Below are 17,499 nucleotides of genomic sequence, written 5' to 3'. Positions count from 1 at the left end.
ATTCACAAGATCACAAGACAAAGGAACAGAAGGCCACTAGGCCCATCAGGACTGTTTCATGACTATGCACTGAGCTAACCTAAACTTACACTTAGTTCCAATTACCAACCTTTTCCCCATATCCCTTGATAACCTTACTAACATTTCCAGAGATCTGACCTCCACTGCTTTGTGAGGCAATGAGTTCTATAGATCCACGACCCTCTGACTATAGAAGTTCTCTGTTTTGATTGGTTAACTTCTAATTTTAAGACTATGACCCCTTGTCATCGACTCGCCCATCAAGGGAAACATCTTATCCACATTTACTCTGTCAAAACCTTTCAATGTTCGAAATGTCTCTGTGAGATTCCCTCCCTCACTCTCCTATACTCCAATGAGTAAAACCCAAGAGATACCTAATGTACCCCATACTATGTAATACTACATTTAGAATGTAACATACATGAAATTCTTTAACTTTGTGTACCGTAAGGAAGACAGAGAGTTACCACTTTTTCAAGCACCCATCACAGAAATGAGACCCCAGCAAGGAACGAAGTTGTGAACCCTGGTTTACAAGACCTATGCTCTAACAATTGAGCAATTGGAGCCTCCTGAATGCCAAAAGATAATTTGCTTCACCTCCACAGAAGGTCAATAAAGTAGAAGGTTCTCTTTATCTCTTCGGATTTTGGACATCTTATATCTGGGGGAGATTAGGTGGATTCAGCATCTGTTTCAAGTTCGAGCCCTGTGTGTCACATCTCCACCATTGTGACCATTAGGGAATTTAGGGGAATCTTTGTGGTTTTATTCTCTCCTGCAGAGGGAGAGATGACTGGTCTCCAGTTGGTATCTCTCTGGGACAAAACCTCTGTCTTCAGGATTGCTGAGAGTTGCTGGGATGATCCTGCACCAGGTCTATGCCTGGCACTGGCAATAACAAAATTGCTGGAAAAGCAACAGATCAGAGCGCACCTGTGGAGAGAAAAACAAAGTCACTCCTCTTCAGTGTGGGCACAATGCAGACTTTGGAACTCAACAATTTTAATTTAGTTTTAATTTGACATACAGCATGGTAGCAGGCCATTTCGGCCCACGAGTCCGTGCTGTCCAGTTTACACCATATTCCCCGTACTTTTTGAACAGTGGGAGAAAACCGAAGCCCCCAGAGAAAACCCACGTGGACACAGGGAGAACATACAAACTCATTACAGACCGCATTGGATTTGAACCCAAGTAAAGGCATTGCGCTAACCGCTACACTAACTGTTCTGCCCAAGTAATGATGCCAAATTAACCAATTCCAGTGTAAGGTATCTGTCTGTAATATTTGCTCAATTTTCCTTACCCCACAGATATTGTCTGATCTACTGGGCATTTCTAATTGAAGATCTGCTCCTTTCTGCAGTACTGTTTAGTTCACTGACCTATAACCGCACTTCACTGTTTTCAACTGTCAATGGCAAAGTTTGGCAAAACCATGTTTCCTTATGAAAACTAGTTTTTTTTTCCATTTAAATACTTCCTTTCTTTTCCTGAAGATATACACAGCAGGGCTGTTTACCACCATCGCCATGTGAATTCAAATAGACCAGCTGTTAATTTTCTTCATGACCCATTTGCCGATTCGGTTGTTGTTGCCACTGCTAAGATGAGACCAGCTCAGAGTCACAATCATCAACATCCCATTAGTTGTTACACAATTACAATAATCTACTCAAATTCTAACTTTTCAAAAATACTCTTCATTTTTACTGCCATCACTTTTCTGACAAATCAATTTAACCAAACTCCATTATCTGCAAACTGTAATTTCAATGTGGCAATGAAATGAATTGTCTTTGTACCGACTTATTTCTACTTTCATAGTTTCAAGAAATGAAATACATAGAACTTGATACTTAGATGACCTTGACCTTGGAAGTTAAAAAAATTTAAAATATATATACTCTCCAAACACAGTGTGCAACACCATTCTTCAGCGATGTTACTGCTGACAATAAAAATATTTTTTTTTATATCACAAAGTGCACTTCTAACATGTTTGAGGAAGCCAGATGCAGCCTTTGAATACATTTGTGAAGAATCAGTTGCATAAATTTCAGCACATAGAAAAGATCAAACCTGAACACTCAAAATAAATAAATGGTCAAAACTCAATACATTGGAATTGGCAAACAAAATCACATAAAATCATTGCAGCAATTTGCATACTGATAGCTTCTTCAACAAAGTAAAACATTTCAAGGTGCTTTAGAAAATTTCACAATGGTATTATAGTATTTGAATAGATGCACTAAAGGCTGCTAAAATAGGCATGTTTCAAGAGTGTCACAAGGCAACAAAGAAGCGGAAGTTTTTCAGTGAATTTTCAGGATTTGAGGCATTCACGGATGACGGACAGTACCATTGATCAAGATGGTATGTATGAGTGGCCAAAATTAGAAGAGTGTAGAAAACCCAAAGGTTTCCAAAGCTGGAAGAGATCGCAGTGATATAGAGGAACGAAGCCATGGAAGGGCCATAATATGTTACTAATTAGTGGTCTATGTAAGTGAGTGGTATTGGCTGGGAGGAAGATGTCCTTGAATGTGGTAGCCTGCATTTCCAATCAAAGGAGTTTGCACATTTTCGAGCATCCAACTTCATCAAAGATAATATCTTCAGTCTTCTCAATATTTAGTTGGAAGATCTTTGTAACCATTACTGAATGTTGAACAAGCACAGCAAAAACATATGGATGTTACTTATACACATATGGAACCCTATGATACATTTATTAATAATATTGCAAAAGAACAACAGATAGATAAGATAGGATAGATTCTGAGGTGAAAAGAGAATTGAAAAGCCTTTGTGGGTGCTTTACTATTTTTGATTGGTTGGATAAGAGTGGACTGTTGAGAACAGTTTATCCATTTGGACAACAGAGAAGATCTACTGGAGAACGTTGGCTATGTCAAAGGTTGCAGACAATCGGAGAAGGATGAGCAAGCTTACTAATGTCACAGTCACGTTCATACCTGTCAGGGCCATTCATTGCTGAGGCAGTGGGGAAAATCAAATTGAAAGATTTCAAGCATGAAGTTGAGAATTTTGGGCAGATATTTGGGAAGAATACGCTCAAAGACTTGGAGGGTAAAGTGAATTTGGAGACAGGATCATGCAAGAACATAAAATTCAAATAGTGAGCATTTTGACGAGTCTAACTATAAATCTGCACACTTCCAATTTTGTTAAAAGCTCAATGTTTTTTTATTCTCTCAGTAATAGAGAAGGATTTTCTTATATAACTAAGATCTTATTCTCCTGAATTTTAGTTTTATTGTGTACTTGAAATCTTCTTGGGAGAAACAAAACCTCCACTAGTGATGGGTCACATTAAAATTCTTTTTTAATAAGATCTCATGATTCATTGACATAACATTTTCCACCTCAACCGACCCCCACTCAAAAAAAAAATTATTCAACATCACACTTTTACACAGTAGAGGATTCTGTACAGATTTAAAAAGAATGGAGCTCAGGTTCCAAGCACTGCTTAAGGTACAGAGTAAAAATGAAATCTAGAAAAGAATTGTATCCAATGAACACATCTGTCGAAGAGTTTACAGTACAAATAATTAGTAAGATATTTTTCTGGTGCAATATCATCGCTTTGTTGATGAATTGAAAACTGTAAAATGAAATAAAAATACTTCAATATTTTGTTAAACAAAAAGCCATTCTTTACAGGAAGTAGACCCATTGGTAAGCCTTATTTTTGGACTTATATAAAAACTATTTACATGAAACCATTACAGTTTGTATCACATCTACATGTACATCAGCACCGTAATGCAACAGCAGTGCAACTACAAAACTAGGTCTACTTTACTTGGTCCCTAAACACTTTTATTTAGAGGAAGCCGAAATGTAACAGCTTTTTTAATAATTCAAAACGCATCTACTGCTGGCTACCGAATATTTCATCAAACTCTTGCATCCAGCCTTCTGTTGATCCACTTTTCATTAGAGAATCCATCAGATCTACACTGTCTGATAAATTAGAGAAGGAGCCAGGCCCTGATTGGCCTGAATAATTGAAGGACAAGTCCTGACTTGTGGTTCTTGTATGATAACCTTGACCTGGGTTACTTTGTGCATAGCAGCCTCCTGCCAACTGTTGGCCTGTGGCCTGGTTAAAACCAGTCATATTGTGGACTGTCTGGGTCATGCCAGACATAACTATTTGTCTCGTCTGGTTGGTCCTTGGCTGTCCTCCAAAATGAGGCATCATTTGTCCTCCAACTGCACCAGCAGACTCAAGAATTGGCTGACCCAATGCCTGGGAAAAATGTTGCTTGCCCATCTTGGTTTGACCTGGTTGCATTGGATAAGCTGATTTGTTGTTGAATGGACTTAGCTCAGTGTTAGCTTGAGTTCTGTTGGGCAAGGTCTGTAAACTATGTTGCTGCCAACTCTGAGCTGGTGTACCAGAATTTGCAATTAGTTGTAGTCTTTGAAGTTGGGCCTTTGACATCTGCTGCCCTACTGGTCCTTTTACATGTTGCTGTTGGGCCAACACAGGGTTTCCAAGTAAGTTTTGTCCATAACCAGCTACCATTCCAACCCCTTGTCCTGCAACAGGCTGTTTCTGCATCTGGCCAACATTACGTGCCACATTTGCATTACTTTGGTTTGAATGCTGAAGAATTTGGTTCATGCCTGGACTCATACTATACATTCCTTGTTGGGTGCCCTGGGCATTATTGTATGGTACCATTCCAATCTCCGACTGGCCAGTGGTGGCAGGTATCGCACCAGAATTCTGGACAGCTGTCATCTGCATCATGCCCTGATTCTGTGCCATAATTCTGGGGCTTCTCACATTCTGGAGAGCTTGACTCCTTGCTGTTGCCAATTCCTGGGCTGTACCTGTAAAGTAAAGAACATTTGATTTTACTGCATGATGTCAACACTATTAAATTATATTCATTCGGATTATGACTTTGTTGACTTACAAGTTATATGGTATTAAATGTTTTTGATATTTTGCAGTATTAGTTCTATTAAAGTCAAGACCAATAATTTATGTCATGATATCAGAATTTTTTTCATATTTATTGTCAGAGTACATACATGACATCACATACAACCATGAGATTCTTTTTACCTATGGGCGATGCAGAATTACCACTGATTGGCGGTGCAAAAAAACTATACTTGATGTACACATGTAAACAAATAAAGAAATGCAAACAAACAGACTGTGCAATACAGAGAGAGAAAAAAATACTGGTTAAGTGGGAATTCCTCGAAAAATGTGAGAATGTGAGTACTGACACATAATTTGACATTGGGAATGTGTGTCAAACATACCCTCTCAAACCCAAGGACCACAGCCCCTTTGCAAGAGGGGTTTAGAAATGGCAAAGATACTGCATTTAACACAAGCTATTAATATTTCCTGCATTTCTGTTGGGAGAAAGGCCTAATTGCCAGTTTTGCCACTCTAGACTCTTGTTACCTCTTCCCTTTTCAGACAGGTCAAAGATAACATGCCTTCACTCCATTACACCACATTCAAAGCATAATAAATACATGGAATTTGCCTTCTAAGACTGGCATCCTTCATTGGTTATTCTATCACAAAAACTTGCTCAATGTTTCACAATCCGCTGCTGTCCTCTTCTCCGTTCCAGCTATGAATGGAAATTCATACTGGTAAGCTCCCTCTCTAAGCCTGTTTGGTGCACTGCTTCAACCTCTGCGATAGTGGTTTTTGATGTAAACACTGTTTTACAATTATTGAACTCAATGCTCCACCCAGATTCATTCCTACAGTAATATTCTGACCAAAATATGTTGAAAACAGGTCCAAAAAATGATTTTTTTAAATGTTGAACCATTTTGCTTAAGGATGTTCTTTCTAATCTTGAGATCTTAATCAAATGAGATTAAGAAAAGGAACTGAATTATTCCACTGAGAATTACAAAGAAGCCAAAGGGTAAGGGCTCAATAACTGAAACAAAAATCTAGATAGTTAAAAAGACTTCATGAAGGAACATGCAAAACAACTCCTTCATCTGCCATCAATACCTCCCACAATCTTAGGTGTCAACAACACAAAATCTGATCCACACATCAAACTGGACAACATTAAACATTGTTATCTCTTCGTCAACCCCAGTGCCCTATTGACTCTCCCTTTAATCCTTTACTCTAACAATCCTTTCAGTAATCTAAAAATGTCATTTCAGAAGTTTCTCTTATTTGTTCTCCTCATTTTCGGTGACAACCTTCAATTGAGAACCTCCTTCATTATTGCAGTGGTCCTTACTTACCCCCTCAAAACAGTTCATCATGAAAAAAGCATTAGCTAGGTGTTTTGTTATTTGAATGTCTTTTTAGGTTACCCACTTGTCTGGGTGGTGAGTGTTCGCGGTTTAGGGAATATGGTGGGGGGAGGGAAGAGGGGATAAGGGATATTGGGTTTGGACCTGTTTGTAAATTTGTACAGTTATGATATGGATAAGTGGTAATCATTGTGGACTTGTAACGATTATTGCTGCCAAGCTGTAAATTACTGTCTAAACCTGAAAAACTATCAATAAAATATTCAAAAAACAGCATGTATTAAACTTGTTCAAAGCCTTTTCTGCTCCATTTTACCAATACTTGAAGAAGTTTCTTTGTTCAATCATTACTGGTACCGTTCAATTGAATCCTTGCTGGTAAATGCATCTGTGAATTGCTTTTGCATTGAAAGTTATTGTGACCTGCCTTATGCTTAGTGACAAACTGCACCACCCAATCACCATCACTGGAATTAATTTGTCATCAGGTGACTCTTCGGTAACTCTGGATATGTATCTTGCTGTGACCATATAATCATCAGGGACGCAGACATTTCTCATCATATATACAGTGATTATCAAAAACAATTTTGTACTGGAACGATTTAACAGTGTTATATGTGCTGTTGGGCACTGTCACTTTAATTCTTTCACTTTGTCTAAATTGTTTTTTCATAGGCTTTTGGTCCTCTGTCCCCTATGTTACTGTACAAAATTGCATTTCAATTGTTCCAGTTTCACTCTTTGATGGTAAAAATGTTCGATGATAATAAATTTATTGTCAAATCCCCATTATTTGGCTCTCAGTCAACCAGAAACTTAAAATAACCAGCAAAAAAAAAAGGAAATAAATTAATATATCAATTTAAAATTAAATAAGAATAAATAAAAGTTTAAAATTGGAGAAGTAAATGTTCTCCAAAACAACACACAGCCCCTTAGGAGCAAACATTCAGCCAGCGGAGGAGCCCTCCAGTTGTGCCTGTCCATGGCAGCTATTTGAATAAAGTTGTTTTTGAATAAAACAACCCATATACTTTCTCCCAGCTCATCGCTGGGGCAATTCTCCCAAAATATCTCCCTGTCCTTGCCTGTTAAGAGTCTTTATCTTTATTACTATATTATAAGTACATTAGTAAGGCTTTATTTGCAAACTTGGGGGAGGGGGTTAATTATGACGGCAGCACAGAAAGCACCGCAGTTAGTATAATGCCGATATAGCGCCAGCAACCAGGGTTTGAATTTAAATTTGGTAGGTTACGGGAATTCGCTGATTAAAGAGAACATCACATTACATTTTGCACTGTCTTTTATTTTTTAAATGGTGTATTCTTAATGCAGGTGTCTTAGGCATTGGAAGAGTGAGTCTCAGTCAACTGGAAAATTCACAGATCCGACATCCACGATCCCCATAGGTGTCAGATAATGGGGATTTTACTGTACATTGTACAATAAATCTACTTGGGCATTATTTGCACCAACTGAACAAATATTTTGTTTAAAAAAAGTAAATATTAAATTAAATAGGAATAATAAATATAAAAAAAGATGGATAATAAATATTCACAGTTCCCATAGTGCAAGCAAAAAGAACACGCTTTGCAGTAATGCAGACAGGCCATTTAGTGTTGTCGGAGTAGATTATTAGTCAAGCAGATAATTATTGGACCTGGAGGTGCTGGACTTGAGGCTTCTGTACCTTCTTCCCGAAGGTAGCAGTGAGAAGAAGTTGTGACGAGGATATGGGAGTCTTATATGATGTTGGCTGTTTTCTTGAGGTAGCGCCTCACATATATGTCTTCAATAGATGGGATGTCAGAGCCTGTGATGGATCTGGCTATGTTACTTTCTGCAGCCCTCTGTATTCCTGGGTACTCAAATTCCCAAACCAGGCTGCGATGCAACCCATATACTTTCCACAGTGAACCTGTAGAAGTTTGATAAGAGTGTCTGAAAACATGCCAAAACTACTCGGACTTCTTGGAAAGTACATAGATTGTCTTCTGAATTGAAGCAGCAAAAAGTAGATTGTCTTGGTTGCATAGACAGTTATCCATGCCTAGCATAACTTTTCCCCCTAAGGACTGAATGATCCACGGTGAGATAGGACTCAGGACAGCAGCTAAAGTGTAGATCATGGAGTCATTTAGCACAAAACAGACTTCAGCCATTGTTTCTAGCTGACCATCAAGTACCCATTCACATAAATCGTACATATATTTCATGTCTCCTCTTGCAACCCCATCTCCTGACACCAACTCAGGTGCAACTCACCAGAACTAATGAACTTACCACTCAACACATCCTTGGCACGTGAGAAGAAACTGGAGCATCTGGGGAAAAGTACAGTCAAAGGGAGAACGCAGACAACACTCAACGGCAGGATGAAAGTTGATGTCTCTGAAGCTAAAAGGCTGCATCGATGATCCGCTCCCATGTACAGCCCTTTATATTAATAATGAAGAATTTCTGACTGTTCTCATCTACGTTCAACTGAGAAACTTAGCTCCTGCCAACTGTGAAGGCAGGTTGCAGTGACAGTCAGATTTTAAATTACTTTGTCGATGCCACACATTTATCCAGCTTTTAGTTATGACTACTTATTACAAATTACTTCCACCAAACTCCTCTTCTTGGCTCTTGAAAGAATAAATAAACATTTTTTTGTTTGCAGTAGTCCGGTTTGACATCAGTTTTAATCTATAATCATGCCTCGTATCTGCTAATTACTAGGAAGGCATCTTCAAAGAACTCACCTTACCCAGGCAACAGTGGCTCTAAATGTGATCTTAGAGTATCGGATTGCAAACTGATTGTACCATTATGAATGTCAACCTTCTGAGCCAATCTTTGCCCAATAGAATGGGAAGCACAATATGGTCAGTTACAACCATTGGTCAGGTAGATATTTTATTATTTTATTACATACAACATGACCTCCTAATTTTCAACTTCTAAACAAATTTGCAGACTGTCTGTGGTCCTTGCAAAAGGCACCTGAATGAACTTTTTCATTTATGTCCTTGACTGTTATGGAACAATCTGCTGTTATATCAGGGTGTATTACTAGTGAATTGATGTCATTTAGGATTATGATCTTAAAATACTGTTGTAACATTATGATCATCAGGAGCATTGATGCAGATCAAAGTCTACATTGCCTGACTGGTTATAATAAAGTACAGATACTCTCTTTGTGGCTTCCTATGAGAGAACATTTCACTCTGTGCTGATGTTGCTTTAGAAACGTTGCTACAATCAGCAGTTGCCTTCCATTTTGACTTGCATGCTGCAGTAATGTGCTCTTTGTTCTGGCATGACATTTAGTCTCTTTAAAGGAACAATGACGGTGAGAAATGACGGTCAGAACAATAGTAACTCACACTCGTGACACATACAGTCATGTGGTGTGGATCATGTTCCAGGACCAGTCTCGGTGGCTGCTTTTTAACTGGAGGCTACCATTACTCTTAGGCTTCAGTGACAGTGATCGAAGCAAATCCTTTGGAAGTGGAACAACAATGCTTCTCCTGACCTTTGCTTCAGGCACTGATCAACAGCAGGACTGATAACTATCTTTGTCACCATCTGTCATGCATTCAAGGGTAAACCATAAACAACATTATGAGTGTAGGTATGTTTGAACTAAGATCTGTAGAACACTAGGAGGTTCAGGACATGTGTAGATATCTTGTTCTGGCCTAGAAGCAAGGTAAGAAGAACAAGTGGTGTATGTACCATGCATACAGACACGGTGATATGATCATGTCCTATGTCCACGATTTGTTTGCTTCTTGGACATACATATCTTTTTTTCTTTGGCTTGGCTTCGCGGACGAAGATTTATGGAGGGGGTAAAAAGTCCACGTCAGCTGCAGGCTCGTTTGTGGCTGACCAGTCCGATGCGGGACAGGCAGACACGATTGCAGCGGTTGCAAGGGAAAATTGGTTGGTTGGGGTTGGGTGTTGGGTTTTTCCTCCTTTGCCTTTTGTCAGTGAGGTGGGCTCTGCGGTCTACTTCAAAGGAGGCTGCTGCCCGCCAAACTGTGAGGCGCCAAGATGCACGGTTTGAGGCGTTATCAGCCCACTGGCGGTGGTCAATTTGGCAGGCACCAAGAGATTTCTTTAGGCAGTCCTTGTACCTTTTCTTTGGTGCACCTCTGTCACGGTGGCCAGTGGAGAGCTCGCCATATAATACGATCTTGGGAAGGCGATGGTCCTCCATTCTGGAGACGTGACCCATCCAGCGCAGCTGGATCTTCAGCAGCGTGGACTCGATGCTGTCGACCTCTGCCATCTCGAGTACCTCGACGTTAGGGGTGTGAGCGCTCCAATGGATGTTGAGGATGGAGCGGAGACAACGCTGGTGGAAGCGTTCTAGGAGCCGTAGGTGGTGCCGGTAGAGGACCCATGATTCGGAGCCAAGCCACATACATATACCAGTCACCAAAACTCCCAAGCTCAATGCTGAAACGGTGTTCAGTCAGTTCAGAGGTTGTATCACTGCTATAATAGAATTTTATATTCCTATGTAAGGGGTATATTCAAGGACATTTCTTACTCTCCAAAAACTTGCACCAAAATGTTTACAGATTCAGGTATTGATTGGAAATAAAATAAAACCCAGTTGTATTGCATCTGACTGTCAAACTGACACTTATAGTTTAGAGCCACATATAGAATAAGACATCACAAACAACATTCAGCCATGGACTGTTAAGTGGTGTAACATTCACACCATAAAAGTGCTAAAGCCGTGACCAGCTCCACTGAGAAAATCCAACCAGGTGCCTGAATTTCAGGAACCTGTCTACATTTTGCTCATACCTTGGTGAAGGACTCAATGCCAAAACGTTGGTTATGTCTGCTTACCTTTGCTATATAAAATACTCAGTTTGACTTGCTGAGTTTCTTCAGCGTTGTGTTTTAACTTCAATCACGGTGTCTGCAGACTTCTGTGTTTTACTCGTGTTACAGTGTGTGCTATTCCCAAAGTGCATTACTGTTACCTACTTCCAAAAAAACACACTCTAAACTTCAGATCCCTACTATCAAGGAGGACCTGGAAAGCATGCACCTACAAACCACTATAACTTGTAGAATCTCCTCCAAGCAATACATCAACCTGGCACTTAAATATATCATCATTGCTTCACTGCAGCCTAAATCCTGGAATTCCCTACAAAATGAGAATGGCTTCACCAGAAAACCTGCAGCAGTTCAAAAAGGTGTCTCACTACTAATCATATCTAAGGCACACAGTGATAAGTAATAAAAACTGGCCTAGTCAGCAGCATCTGCACTCTGAACAAAGAAGTAAATAAAAGCCATTTGAGGCAGCTCCATTTTCTGGTAACCTTATCTCAGGATGGTTCAATGTCTTCAGATTAAGGAAGAAAGTTGAATATCATTGGTCCTATTTTATACGGTAAATCCCTGGTATCTGGCATCTATGGGAATAGGTGGATGCCTAATAAGTGTATTTGCTGGTTGCCTGACATTGTGTGTTGAGTGATTAGCAAATTAACCACTAGGTGGCACCATTTTTAAACTTTTGTATTTTTAACCAATTTATTTTCCACAATTTTCTTTTGCCGGTTGCTTGAGGTTGCCAGTTTCTTGAATTCCAGGCATGGAGATTTTATTGTACATGGTAATGCCATTGCACAGTTCAATTCTAGAGGGAATCATAGATTGTATTATGATAAGCAGAAATCATTTATTTTAAAATTTGAATTAAAAAAAATTAGACATACAGCCCTTCTGGCCCATGCACCTGTCCATCCAATTACTCCCAGTCGACCTACACCCGGGTACGTTTTTAAAGGGTGGAAGGAAACCAGAGCTCCCGGGGAAAACTCACAGAGACACAGGGAGAAAGTGCAAACTCCTGACAGACAGTGTGGGATTTGAACCCTAGTACCGATCGCTAACCAGGCCACCCCCAAAAAAATTTTTTTACATCCATGATCTTGGAAAGATAAATTATGCACTTGCTTATTAATTTTTAATTACAAAGAATGAGTTAATGTGACACCAAACAAAGCACAGAACTGATTTTCAGGAAGAATTCTGTGGACAAACTGGTAAAGCAATGCTCTATCTTTTCACCTGTGAGTGTGGATTGAGCAAGCAAGGATCCTCCCTGAACTGCCTCTTTGATGTCAACCCAAAGTGCCAATTGAAAGTCTAATAATTTAACTCTAGGGGCTGCCACCTGTGGGAAAATGCTGACAGTTTCATGCCAATCTAAACAAGATTGTAACTTCCACATAAAAGCCCAGAGTTGTTGGTCATCTGCTGATGTAGTCGACATGGAATCCAATGACAAGACATAAACCTACACTCATGCTGTAGAATATGTAACAAACTTGTGCCAGGACAGATCTGGCACATTGTCCCCAACCTCATTCATATCAATGAACATTTTAAGGCCATGAAGAAAATATACTTGTGTTTCCTTCAAAGATTCTACCAGATTAAAAGTTTATCTTAAAAACTTATTTTTACATGTTTAATAATTCATGTTTATTGATTTTCAATAGCTTTTAAATGCTTCTGAATGCTAGCAACATTTAGGAAGATTCAAAGAACTTGACAGCTTTGACAGATAGCAAATCTGAGCATTTGGTTTTGTGGTTTCTTGCTCAATCATTCATACATATAGGCTCTGCTAGCCCGCCCTTTTGTAAATGAGTCACACAAGGCATTGCTCAATGTTCAGTTTCCATCTACAAAACAGTCACTTCACCCTTGTATTACAGGCAACACACTTTCAACAATTTTGCAACAGTGTTTGGCATCAAGGGTAAACATTGAATGTGAATTATATATTGGCTGGAGGGTGGAAAGCAATGTATTTGTTAGGTGCATTAGGGTTTGACATTGATATTAGGACCAGTACCACTGTTAGTTTGTAGAACTGGCCTAGAACCAGAATCAGAAAGAACATTGGTTAAATTTTAAAACAATGGCCAAAGTGGAACAACATTCTAGCAAAGAGGGGCCTGCTTTGTATAATAATATGCAGAAGATGGCACCTGAAATTTATTGCAGAAAAGTGTAAAGAATGTCATACTGCTGGGAATATAAAAGCATGCATTCTCCAATAATGGCCAAATATGTTGCTGAAAGAGAACTGTGGGTCTTCAACTTTTCCATTAAGGCAGATGTCCAAATTACCAAGTGAGATGTTCATAACTACTGAGGCAAAGGGGTTAAAAAGACTCAGACCAAACAGTGCAGCATCTGCTCTTTGAATAATGCATCCAATTTTGATTGCTGAGACTCAAGGGGGAAAAAAAATGAAGCAATACAGAGAGCAAATATAAGGCTGATTCCATATGTCAAGAGAGTGACTTATGAGGGAACACTTGAGGAGCCAAGCCTTTCAACCTGGAAAATTTCCTCCTTGTCGTTCAAGCACCAGACAAAACATCCTTGAAATTTATTATCAAATGGCAAAACAGCATGGCCTCCTTCTCAAATATGCACAGAATTGTATCCTTGCAGTCATTAACCCTTTCTAAACAAAGCATACAGACACCAGGTTTGGAAATGCATACGGACAATAATGATAAGTATAGAACATGAGAGGTACAGGCTATTCGACCCACAATGTTGTGCCAACATAAATATGCCTACTCAACAAACTAAATCTTTCCTAACTCACACCTATAACCTTATTTTTCTTGCATCCATGTGCCTGTCTAAGGATTTTTTTAAAATATCCCCATTGTACCAGCCCTGGCAATGCATTCAAGGTACCCACTTCTCTGCATTAAAAAAAACTTACCCCTGATGTCTCCCCTAAACATTCTTCCCCTCACCTTGTACACTGGTGTTTGCTACTCTTGCTTTGGGAAAAAGGTGCCGGTTGGCCACTCTTTCAATGCCTCTCATAATCTGGTAGACCTCTTTTGTCACCTCATGATTTTCTACTCCAGAGAGAAAAGCCCCAGCTCTGTTAAACTTGCTTCATAAGGCACACTCTCCAATCCAGGCAACATCCTGGTAAATCTCCTCTGTAACCTTTCCATAGCTTCCACATCCATCCTATAATGAGGTGACCAGAACTGAACACAATACTCTATGTGGTCTAATGAGAGTTTTAAAGAGCTGCAACATTTCCTCCCAACTCTTTATTAAAAAAAACTTTATTTTTAATTTTCATATGAACATTAACAATAATAACATTTCAATTAAAAAATATATAATTTTGTATAAAACAAACGAAAAACATAGAAAAACCCTAACTCTACTCCTTTCTATCCCCCCCTTTTATTAAATACTTTTTCGTACACTGTTGGAGCTCACAGTTTAGATTAACCTCAAGATTCAAGGAGAGATCACTTTTGAATTTAACAGGCATTATTAGAGATGGGCACAAACATAGTTCAAATATAGTCACCATATTTTAAGAAATGTATCATATTTGTTCCTTAAATTATATGTTCCCCCCCCAGTGGGATACAGCTATCCACCTCGTCAAGGTAACTGGAGAGTCCGACTTCCAAGAGATTGTAATACACTTTTTGGCCACTGCTAGTGCAATTTTAACATACAAAATTTGAAACTCTGTAAGATCGTTGCTTATGTCTATAAAGTTGCCAAACAAATATAGTTCTGGATTACCTGGGAATGTCACCCTTGTAATTCGTTTTAATACTTCAGAAATTTCTCACCAAAAAGGTCTAAGTTGATCAAGTTGAATGAAGGAATGTTGCTTCCTCTATTTCTCACCTAAAACACAGTTCTGGTATTTCTGGCTTAGATTTGTGCAACTTCTGTGGAGTGAGATACAGCTGGAGTAAAAAATTATATTGAACCAACCCATATCTCACATTAATAGTTGAAGTTACACTATCCACACACCATTCAAAACGGGATTGTTCTTGTATTGCCACACCTAAGTCAAGATTCCCACCTTTTCCTTGATCTCTGCAGACCAGGTTTAGCATCTTGTAACTGAAGAGTAAAATACATTCTGGTAATAAATTTGGGCATATTACACATCCAAAGCATTCATTCCATTTCACCCACTCCTGGAGGTGTCAATGCCTGTCCCCATCACTCCCTCAAGAAAACTCTCAGTTGAAGAAAACATAGAAATGTTCCATTAGGTACACTTTAAGTCTGGCTCATTTCTTCAAATGACATTAAAACACCATCTTTATAACTGTCTGCTATACAATGTATACTCTTTTGTAACCATGTTTAGAATTCTGTTGCACATATTCATATGTAACAATACATTATTACATAACAGAGTTCTTAGGGTTCTCATTTTTTTCTGATACATTCATTAATTTCCTGCCATATTTTAACCATATGTACCAAGATAGGGTTACTTGTCTTCCTTTTTTTTTATTGATTTAGTGCTCCATTTATAAATAAAGTCTTTAATGGTTACTTCATTCATATATATTTTTTTAAAATCTGGAAGTCTCAGTTCTCCTAATTTATAATCCCAAGTTACTTTTTCCAATGCAATTCTAGGAACTTTCTTATTCCATAGGAATTGTCTTACTTGATTGTTTAACAATTTGAAAAAAAAAATACTTAGGTAAAGCTAAAGGTAGTGATTAGAACAAGTATTGAAATCTCAGCATCATTTTCATTTTTACACAACTCACTCTTCCTATTAGTTTTATTGGCAGATCCTTCCATTTTTGTAGGTCATTCTCCATTTTATTAAACCAAGAACACAATTAAGCTTATACAGATTTTGTAAATTGTTTTCTGTTACTACTCCCAAATATTTAATCCCATCTGATTTCCATTTAAACCAACTGCCTCTTTTATATCTTTCATAACCATGGTTCATTAAGGGGACTATTTCACTTTTGTCCATATTAATCTTGTAACCAGAAACTTTACCATATTTTCTGAGAGTCTTCTGTAACTTTTTCAAGGACCCTTCTGGATCTGACAAATATTATAGTACATCATCCACAAATAAACTTATTTTATGCTCATCTTGTCCGACCACCAAGCCCTCACTCTCAGGATCACTTCTAATAATTTCAGCCAGAGGTTAAATTGCCATTATGAACAATGCTAGAGACAGAGGACATCCTTGCCTGCTTGATTTACTCAAGGGGAATACTGTCAACATTTGACTATTCATAACTATCTTTGCCTGTGGACTGTGATATAACACCTTAATACAATTAATGAATCCCCTTCCTGTACCAAAAAAGATCTCTATTTGTTGCCTAATAAATTGCTGAAAATCCTTCCGCTTTAACATTATGGGGTTCAAATGCCATCTGTAACACCTTCCTGTTTCTCCGCTATTGAAATGGCCAGCACAAGCGGTCAGTGATCAAAAAGTAACCTTGATAAAAATTCTGACTTCATGACCCTACCTTTTAGTCCAGCCAACACCTTCAATAAATCAATTCTTGCATGTGAATCATGTACCCTTGAGTAGAAAGAATATTCTCTCTCAGTTGGGTTAAGATGCCTCCAAATATCAATCAAGTTTAGATCCTTCAGATAAGATGTCATTTTAGCAGCCTTAGCCCTAGTTACTGTACTTGCAGATTTATCCAATATCACATCCAGACAGAAATTTAAAATCTCCTCTCAGCAGGTTTCAAAAATATATCCTTCACAAAGGCTTTGTCATTGTAGTTTGGCAAATAAATGCTCATACACATCTATGATCCTGAATAAATCTTATAATTTACCATCACATAACTACCCACTTGATTTTTGATAAATTCTCTACACTGACCAGAATATTTTTATTTATTAAAATCACAATCCCTCTTGCCTTAGAATTGAATGACGTAGAGAAGACCTGCCCCACCCGTCCTCTTTTTAACTTGTAATTTTCCACCATAGCAAGGTGTGTTTCCTGTAAAAAGACCATATCTGCCTTTAACTTTTTCAAGGGGCTGAAACCTTCTTTTTGATCATCTCGTTTAAACTGATAATGTTAAAACTTACAAACTTTAATGTCTTATCCATATTGATTTACCAACAGATATCACATAATAATACACTCACAGTAAATGGTTAAACAATATCGTGATCTCTTTCCTTCTGAAAACAAATGCAAAGCCCCTGCTCTGACCGTGACGTAAACAAGAAACTCCGGAAGCCTGCGAAAAAATGCACGGAATCCTCCAGGGATGAAAAAGAAGAACCACACCCTAAAGTGTCATC

The 17,499-nt window shown here is 38.5% G+C and overlaps 1 protein-coding gene and 1 long non-coding RNA gene across 6 annotated transcripts in view; both read right to left on the bottom strand.

The window, feature by feature from the left end:
• Positions 1-3,361: 3,361 nt before the first annotated feature.
• The window catches only part of maml3 (mastermind-like transcriptional coactivator 3), a 639,372-nt gene continuing 625,234 nt past the window's right edge, over positions 3,362-17,499 (bottom strand). For all 4 annotated transcript variants that reach the window (XM_069925342.1, XM_069925340.1, XM_069925339.1 and 1 more), the window contains one exon: positions 3,362-4,902. In XM_069925342.1, the coding sequence (XP_069781443.1) occupies positions 3,932-4,902 (971 nt within the window). In that variant the 3' untranslated portion in view covers positions 3,362-3,931. The remainder of the gene's footprint in view (positions 4,903-17,499) is intronic.
• Positions 11,865-15,544, bottom strand: LOC138757661 (uncharacterized). Of its 2 annotated transcripts, XR_011353793.1 has the most exons (3): positions 15,199-15,544; positions 14,959-15,110; positions 11,865-12,001 (listed from the first exon to the last, which is right to left on the bottom strand). It is a non-coding gene; the product is annotated as an uncharacterized lncRNA (long non-coding RNA). The 2 variants fall into 2 exon arrangements; XR_011353794.1 differs by lacking the exon at positions 14,959-15,110 and having other exon boundaries at positions 15,251-15,544.

The sequence above is a fragment of the Narcine bancroftii genome, chromosome 3 (assembly GCF_036971445.1).
Source record: "Narcine bancroftii isolate sNarBan1 chromosome 3, sNarBan1.hap1, whole genome shotgun sequence".
Classification (NCBI taxonomy): Eukaryota; Metazoa; Chordata; class Chondrichthyes; order Torpediniformes; family Narcinidae; genus Narcine; species Narcine bancroftii.
The sequence above is the reverse complement of the archived record's forward strand: the minus strand, read 5'-3'. Positions and strand labels throughout refer to the sequence as shown.